At 47.9% G+C, this 8,253-nt stretch overlaps 1 protein-coding gene across 1 annotated transcript in view; it reads left to right on the forward strand.

Annotated features, from left to right (window-relative positions):
* The window catches only part of Lig1 (DNA ligase 1), a 36,530-nt gene that overhangs the window by 17,411 nt on the left and 10,866 nt on the right, over nt 1-8,253 (forward strand). Inside the window, exons 12-19 of the mRNA XM_021219328.2 lie at nt 518-690; nt 1,444-1,610; nt 1,934-2,010; nt 3,924-4,015; nt 4,227-4,326; nt 5,412-5,497; nt 6,125-6,240; nt 6,558-6,653. Of these exons, the coding sequence (XP_021074987.1) occupies nt 518-690; nt 1,444-1,610; nt 1,934-2,010; nt 3,924-4,015; nt 4,227-4,326; nt 5,412-5,497; nt 6,125-6,240; nt 6,558-6,653 (907 nt within the window). The remainder of the gene's footprint in view (nt 1-517; nt 691-1,443; nt 1,611-1,933; nt 2,011-3,923; nt 4,016-4,226; nt 4,327-5,411; nt 5,498-6,124; nt 6,241-6,557; nt 6,654-8,253) is intronic.

Here is an 8,253-nt window from a genome sequence, read left to right on the forward strand (position 1 = left end):
AATTCTGGATTGTAGTTCATTTCAAATATAGTCAAGTTGACAACCAGGAATAGCCACTACACCACATAAGTTGGGCAAACAGCATTTACAGGAAACAGGGCCATCATTTTCAGTGGCTTGAGTGTCCTAGAGCCTTGGCCTGACCCTCAGCCTGATGCTTCTTAGCTTCCTGACCTTGGGCAAGTCTTTCTGTGCCTATTTTCTTACCTGTAAAGTGGGGATAATAATGTCACCTGTCTCAGAGTGGGCATGAATCCATCAGTTAAAAGTGATGGAAAGGGGTTAAAGCCAATGCCTTCTTGAGGAAGTGTCTGTGCATGGCTGCTGTTCTCTGTCTGTGATTGCCATCATCTTCATTGCCATTTTTTCAGTCACCCTTCCACAAGCAAGCTGTCATTGTTCCCTTGGCTCTTTATCCTTCTCCTTTCTCTTCTTTTCATTTTTCCTTCTAACTTCCTGGGATGCCGCACCTCACTGACCTTGACATAGGTGGACATACCCTGGCCCTTTCTTCCAGGCTCAAGATGGTGGAGACATTGAGCAACCTGCTGCGCTCCGTGGTGGCCCTGTCCCCTCCAGACTTGCTCCCTGTTCTCTATCTCAGCCTCAACCGCCTTGGGCCACCTCAGCAGGGACTAGAGCTGGGTGTTGGTGATGGTGTCCTCCTCAAGGCAGTTGCCCAGGCCACAGGTAGGAGGGATCCAACAAGAGGGGTCACTTGAAGTTTGTGAAAAAGTTGGGACTGGGGGATAAAGGTAGAGGAAGAGGCCAATGCAAGAGTACTTGACAAGGCCACAGTTTCAAGGTCTGGGCAATACAGTGTGGGGAGGCACAGCCTGTGTTGGGATAAGAGCTGTGGGATGGAGAGGAGTGATGAAAACCATTGAGTTGTCTTGACTACTTGCTTGTCCATCTTGCCAGCCTCCTGCTCTTACCCCAATTATTCCGTATTAGGATTCTGTTTTCAAACATAAGCAAGGTCAAGGCACACCTCATACTTTTTAAAAGGCAGAACAATAGAAACACAATAAACAAGAGGGTGGGACTACTAGAGACCAACTAAGGATTGAACAGGCAGCCCTTTCCACCTCCATTGGCCCCATCCCATCCCATCTTATCCCATCCCATCCCATCCCATCCCATCCCATCCCANCCCATCCCATCCCATCCCATCCCATCCCATAGGTTTTAGTTCCATCTACACATGACTCCAAGTCTGGTTGTGCTCACACAGCTCCTTGTCTTTCTCAGACAGACTATTGCTTAGGCTTTTTCCACTGACCTAATGGGAGCAGGCATTTACTAGTTGTATCAACGAAGCAATCTTTAGACAAGGGGAAGTCTCCTAAGTCCAGATAGCTAGAGAAACATCCAGCCAGTGAAGAGAGACAGGTTACTGCAGTGTCCTCTTCTACTTTCTTCCCCACTGCTGCCTCTATCAAGGTCGTCAGCTGGAGTCCATCCGGGCTGAGGTAGCTGAGAAGGGGGATGTGGGGCTGGTGGCCGAGAACAGCCGCAGCACTCAGAGACTCATGCTGCCTCCACCTCCACTTACTGTTTCTGGAGTCTTCACCAAATTTTGTGACATTGCCCGGCTCACTGGCAGTGCTGTAAGTAGAGCAGGGTGGCTTATCCCAACCTCCAAATGTCCCAAGACCCAGAACAAAGCCTGTGGTGGGGACTGTGTACCTTAGTGTTTGTTAGTGCTTGTGCAGTTTACAGTCTCTTTCCGTTCTTCTCTGGAGAACCTATCATCTCTTGGGTGTCAGGACACTTGTTAATGCTTGTTGGACAAAGGGAGAGAGGCTTATTGTCATTGCTCTCAGATTAAGACACCACAACAGACGGTGGTGGTTGATCATGGCAGTGGCAGATTTTCCAAAGCTGAAATATGTTCTCTGATGGTTCCTTGCCTATTCTCTACTTTGTTTAGTCCATGGCCAAGAAGATGGACATTATCAAGGGCCTTTTTGTTGCCTGCCGCCACTCAGAAGCCCGGTTCATTGCCAGGTAAACATGGGACTCATGAGAGTGGGGAGGCATATGGGTCTAGTTTATGAGCACTTAGCAGTTGCAGACACTGCAGACACCCTGACTGCCTTCTCATGAGAAAAATAACAACTTGACCAAGTTCTGGCTTGGCATTGGAAGCCCATTTTAGTTACCTTTGTATTACTATGGTTAGACCACTTGATGGAGGAAAGGAATATTTTAGTTCATGACTTGGACGGTTTGGGTCTATCTTGGTAGGGAAGGCATGGTAGGGTTTGTGGCAACAGGAGTGTGTGGGGGAGGTTCCTCACATCACAGCAGACAAGGAAGCAGAGTAAGACCAAGACCAAGACCTGTATAACCTCTTAAATAGTGACCTAGTGACCTGCTTCCATTGGGTAGGCCCCATTTCCTGAGGTTTCCACAGCTATAGATGAGCATTCAAAGTATGAGCCTGTGGAGAACATTTCATATCAAACCATACCTGTCATGGGCTAACTATTCTCCATTGGTGATGCTGCCTAGAGAAAGATCCTGGAGTTCAAGGGTCAATTTTGTGGTTGATTACTGATGTCTGCCTGCATTCAGCATAAGCTGTCATGACAGTGGAAGGAAAGTTACTGATCCCTCTTGAAGTGTGTTCTGCCCTGTACCTACTGTTTGATGCCATCTAGTCTCCCAGCCACTATGTGAGGTAGATCTATTATCCTCAGTGGAGCTGATCGCCACGGACTGGGCCCAGTTGGCCCCCCTCAATCAGTTGGAATCAGGGTCTCAGACAGATGGGCATAGAGTCGGCGAATATGGGGTGACAAACAGGGAGTGTGGATCTGAATGTAATGTGTCAAATCGAGCATCAAACTTTTTATACAGAAGAAAATAGGGAAGTTAGGTGACACACCAGCAAGGTACAATGAGGTACCTTAATGACTCTTACACAAAACAGAGGAATGCAAACACAAAGGACTGGGAGGAACCAGCTGGGATAAAATTCAGTGTTAACCACTGGAATCAAAAACAGCCCCACCCAAGGTCAGCTTAATCTTAGAAGTTAGGGGACAGGGCTTCTTGCCCTTGCCTTAGTTCCTATTTGTAGTCTATTGTATAGTCCACCTTCCCCCTAGGCCATTGTAAATTCCTGTGAATGGGTGTAACTCAGCTAACTGTAGTTGTAAGTATCTACTTTGGTTCCTCCATGTAGTAGATAGTAATGCCTAATTTCTTTCCTTATCTCTCTTACAATACTAGAGGCAATTCTGAATGTCACTGAATAGGCAACATTCTTACTGAATTCAAAGCCATGGTCCGCTCAAGGACTGCCTAGGACTGGTTAGGAATCTAACTTAGCTATATGTCAAATAGGGGCACTTATAATAAAGCAACATTAAGGGAAAGCACACAGATCCGTTTGCCAACTAAGGCAAGGACATTGGCGCATTCATTATACAGGATGCCATGGTTCCAGGAGACTAAGTTTTCGTGAACTTTTCGCCTCGGGACAGCACCCACATTTTGGGGGCCTGTCGCGTGTGACTCTACTGGAGTGTGTGTAGCAGCTGATAGAGGTGGGTTGCAGGCAATGTAGCTATCCAGCCTGGGCTGGGCCAGATTTTTGACTGTCACACTCACTAACAGAGTCAGGTTCTGTTTCACCTTTTGCCTGTGACTTGCTGTCCTCAAGCCTCTACCCTCTTGGCTGTGAAATTCCTGCTTTGTTTCCCAGTGGCCATTGGTCATGGCCATCTCTATCTGGTCCTGAATCCTTATCTTTTAAGGATTATATGATACCTTGACTCCCTTTGAGGCTTTGAAGACTGTCTGAATATTGAAGAGGTTCCACAAAAGGTGGAGGCTAGGAGACAGAAGCAGGCAAATTGTGGAGGGCAAGATGAGAGTGGCCAGTCAGCTCATACCTACTGCTCTATCCTCAGGTCCCTAAGTGGGCGGCTGCGCCTTGGCCTAGCTGAGCAGTCGGTGCTGGCTGCTCTTGCCCAGGCTGTGAGCCTCACACCCCCTGGCCAAGGTGAGTAGCTCTAACCCATTTTTATCCCATCACTATGTTATCAGGGTTTCTCTTTCCCATCTATTGCCACATTCTCTTCTGAGAATGCACTTGGGCAGCCTACCTCATTCCTTGCCCTGTCATATGCCATACACCACACTCTGTGACCCTGGACCCTTGAATTACTGAGGGGTCTTGCTCATTAATAAGCTGCTGGTTGGTCTTTTCATAGAATTTCCCACAGCCGTGGTGGATGCTGGGAAGGGCAAAACAGCAGAGGCCAGAAAGATGTGGTTGGAAGAACAAGGCATGATCTTGAAGCAGACCTTCTGGTGAGATGCAGGGTTGGGAGAGAATAATGACCAATACATGAGGGACTGACATGGGACTCATAATAACAAGGGATGATATGATACTTGGTTGTGAGCAGTGAGAGGCAGAGCTAGCATGTGAGGACTGCAGGCACAAGATAACCCTAAGGTACCCAGAGAAGAGACTGGTGACTACTCACAATAGATATTACCAGCACAGAGAATATTAGGGCTTCATAGTGAGCCAGACATAACTTTGGCCAGCAGTTGACCTAGGACCATTGACTGACCTGGTGACCATGCCTGAGGAAAGAGGGACAGTGAACAGTTCCATAAATGTCCCCAACGCACTTGATCTGTGCCTGACTTCCCTGGGTGCTGGGCACATAGCAATGATGAATTTCTCACAGATCTCACAGTAGCTCAGCCTCTGAAGCATCCACCATCTGCCAAGCTCTGTCCAACCCACTCTGCCTGGTCCCAGGCTAGCTGAATAAGTCAGCAATAGCTTTGAGTGGGACACAGTCACTGGGACATGAGCAAGGAGTAATGGAGGATGTGTGCTGAGGAAAACAATCAGCATGATGTGTGGTGACTGAGAGGAGGACACCTGGTGACAGGAGTTGGGGACATGGTCATAGAGATAAGTAGAGCCCAGGCATGGGCTGAGGGTCTCTATTCTTGCGTTTATATGTAGACAGAGTTTTCAAGTTAGGAGTTTGTTGAAAGAACCTTCATGGGCTGGGTGTAGTGGTACACACTTGAAATCTCAGTATACCCTTGGTATCTCAAGTTCTCTTCCAACTTGGGATATGTAGCAAGATCCTGCTTTATAAAATCAAGGAGTGGGGTTGTGGCTTAGCACTTGACTCCTTTCCTAGAATATACCAGTGAGCAGCAAAGAGTGTGCTTGTCTAGAATTCACTCCCTGGAATTTGCCACTGCCTGCTTAGGTCTGTCCTATCTGGGTTGCTGGTATGGTATAGTCCAGCAGCAGAACATTTTCTTCATATGCCCAAGGCCTGGGTTCTACCCCTTCTCCCAGCACCATGGAAGAAAACAAAAGACCTTGTCATCTTGCTGTCTTCTCTCCAACCCATCCCTAGTGAGGTTCCTGACCTGGATCGAATCATCCCTGTGCTGCTGGAACATGGCCTGGAACATCTCCCAGAGCACTGCAAGCTGAGCCCAGGTATTGCTCCATGGGCCCTTAAGGCTGGGGCAGCTATCTTCCATGGAGCATGTGTGAACAACTGCACCCAGACAGTTTCTGAGTACTTCTTCCCTTAGCTGAGGCCCTTATCTTTCCCCCTTCAGCTCTTTCTTATGAACTGAGCAGGGCATGGAGTGCAGCAGCAAAAAATGTCCAGAAGGCAGTGGCTTGGCCACAGAGAATTTGCTATGTACATACATGTTCAGAGCAAGGCAGGCAGCTGTGGCAGCATGTGGATGTGCTCCAGTGTTCATTCACAGACCTTCTATCTCGTCCTTCTATCTGCTTCCTTTCACTCTAAAGCCTATATGATCAGGAAAAGGGGGGCAGTAACATTTCTTGTAAAGGATATGACTGATGTGACCATATTACTTGTTCTGTTACTTGTTACTTCTGTGCCTATTGATGGCCTTTATTAGCTTCCAGGGAGGCTGGTATGAGGACCCAAGTTTCTCTTCTGAAATGTGGGTAGTCCTCTCCCTTATGTCAGCAGAAGTGAGTAGTAGGTTCAGAGACACATTGGTAGCTTTTGCCTCTCCCTCTATCTGACTCCTTATCTATTGCCTTTCCTCTGTCACCCCCCTTACATGCTTTCTTTCCTTCCAGGGGTCCCTCTTAAACCAATGCTGGCTCATCCCACTCGGGGTGTCAGTGAGGTCCTAAAACGCTTTGAGGAGGCCGACTTCACCTGCGAATATAAATATGATGGGCAGCGAGCACAGGTATGGGCGACTACAGCCCTTCTTGTATGAGGAAGGTACTCAGTATAGGTCCTAAGTGGCACGCGCGTGCATGTGCATGCACACACATACACACACACACTCATTCATTTACTTTAAATATAAGTTTAAAAAAAAGTAGGAAAAAGAAAGATGGTGAATGCCAGACACAGGTTACAGGTATCAGGAAACTTGAGGTGATTTGCTCAGACCTGCGTAGCAGCTCTTTGAGCCTCCCAACCTGTGAATGAAGGTGAGATCTGAAGACAGTGTCACATAGGAAGGACTTGCTTGGTTTCCTCTTCCTTCTGTGATGGTAGATACACGTTCTGGAAGGTGGAGAAGTGAAGATCTTCAGCAGGAACCAGGAAGACAACACAGGAAAGTATCCTGACATTATCAGCCGCATCCCCAAGGTGAGCATCTGCTTGCTGGGTTATAATACGGCCCCTCTGGACCAACCTGATTCTGTGGGGGTGGGGTTCATTAGGAGGAGTCTGGAAAATATATATCTGTATGTAACAAACTTGGTTTCTGTGTGGCCTGAGCAGATGTTGCTTATTTTTTGGATCTGGAGGCAGGTGTAGGCTGTTCTGACTCCACTATCTTTGATTGGCCAGTTTTTCATCACCAATCTTGTCTCCCCATAGCCACCACATTCCAGACAGAAACAATGAGGGTTTTAGGCTTTTGTCCCACCCAGTCCACTCCCCCCCACTGTGGATACAGTCTAACACAGGTCCCTATGAATGACTTTAGTAGAATCCTGGATCAGGCTGGAGTCTATCCAGTGGTGAGGTTGAGAGAGGATCACAAGGACACAGGCCTGTGAGCATCTGGAGCTTTATAAATAGCTCAGAGGCAGAGCAGGGCTGGGCCTTAGGCCAGCGGTTTCTTTGCACCTTGTGGATATTGGGAATTGAACCCAAATCCTCTGCAAGAACATCACTCTTAACCACTGAGCACATCTTAGTTCTGCTGTATTCTATAAGTGGCCTTAAGCAGTATGTTGTCTTCTATGCCCATTCTTATTTAGCAAGTGTTGATTAGGCATCTGCTGTGTGCCATAGCCTGTGGTACATAGCCAGGGCTTGCTGCCTTCATTAGAGATGGGCAAAGTGGACTCTGAAGAAAAAGTCCAATATCTGTGACTGAGTAAGAACCATAACTGTGGCTGAGATACTGCTAGGTGGTTAGAACACTGATCTAGAGTCTTAACAGTGAGAAACTGGAAGTGTGGCATAGTAGTAGTGTACTTGTCTTGAGTGCACCAGTGAGGAGCTGAAGGCATGGCTCAGTGATAGAGACATTGCCTTGAAAACACCAGTGAGTAACTGGTAGCATGGCTCAGTGGTAGAACGTTTACCTGACATGTACTACCCAAGACCCTATGTTCAATCCCTACCCCTAGTGAAGGAAAAGTAGATTTGAATTGGACTTTTTTTGAATTGTCAAGAAAGCAGTGCACTTAAACCACACAGCTGGCTCTGTCTGAAAGATAGTTCCTGGTGTTGTGCCTGGGAAAAGAAGGCTTTCCAGGGAAGGCAGACCACAGGAAAGGGAGTGGGGAGGAAGACAAGCAATGCAGAGGCTCAGTGCTGTAAGATACCTGTCCCTTAGAGACACAGACCACCTGGTGATGTGCTCAAGTGAAGAGAGGCTGAGGGGACCAGGCAAGGAGAGAGGATCAGGGGCTGATGAAGAGTTTTCCACGACTTAGGGCAGTGGCATACCATTTTTATCAGCAAGTGCAGCCATAATAATCAGGGTTTGTGACAACTACCCTGTCTGCTGGCCAGAGACTATTGCAGTTAAGGTCAGTGCAGGACGGGAGACTAGCAGTTGGGGTGGTTGAGGCAGGGTGTGGTGAGGTGGAGACAGTCTGGCTTGGGCAGACCTCAGAGTGGAAGTACTGGGTTCACAGGAAGTTGAATGTGGTTAAGAGAAGAGGGAAGCCGGGCGTGGTGGCGCACGCCTTTAATCCCAGCACTTGGGAGGCAGAGGCAGGTGGATTTC

The sequence above is a fragment of the Mus pahari genome, chromosome 19 (genome assembly GCF_900095145.1).
Source record: "Mus pahari chromosome 19, PAHARI_EIJ_v1.1, whole genome shotgun sequence".
Taxonomy (NCBI): Eukaryota; Metazoa; Chordata; class Mammalia; order Rodentia; family Muridae; genus Mus; species Mus pahari.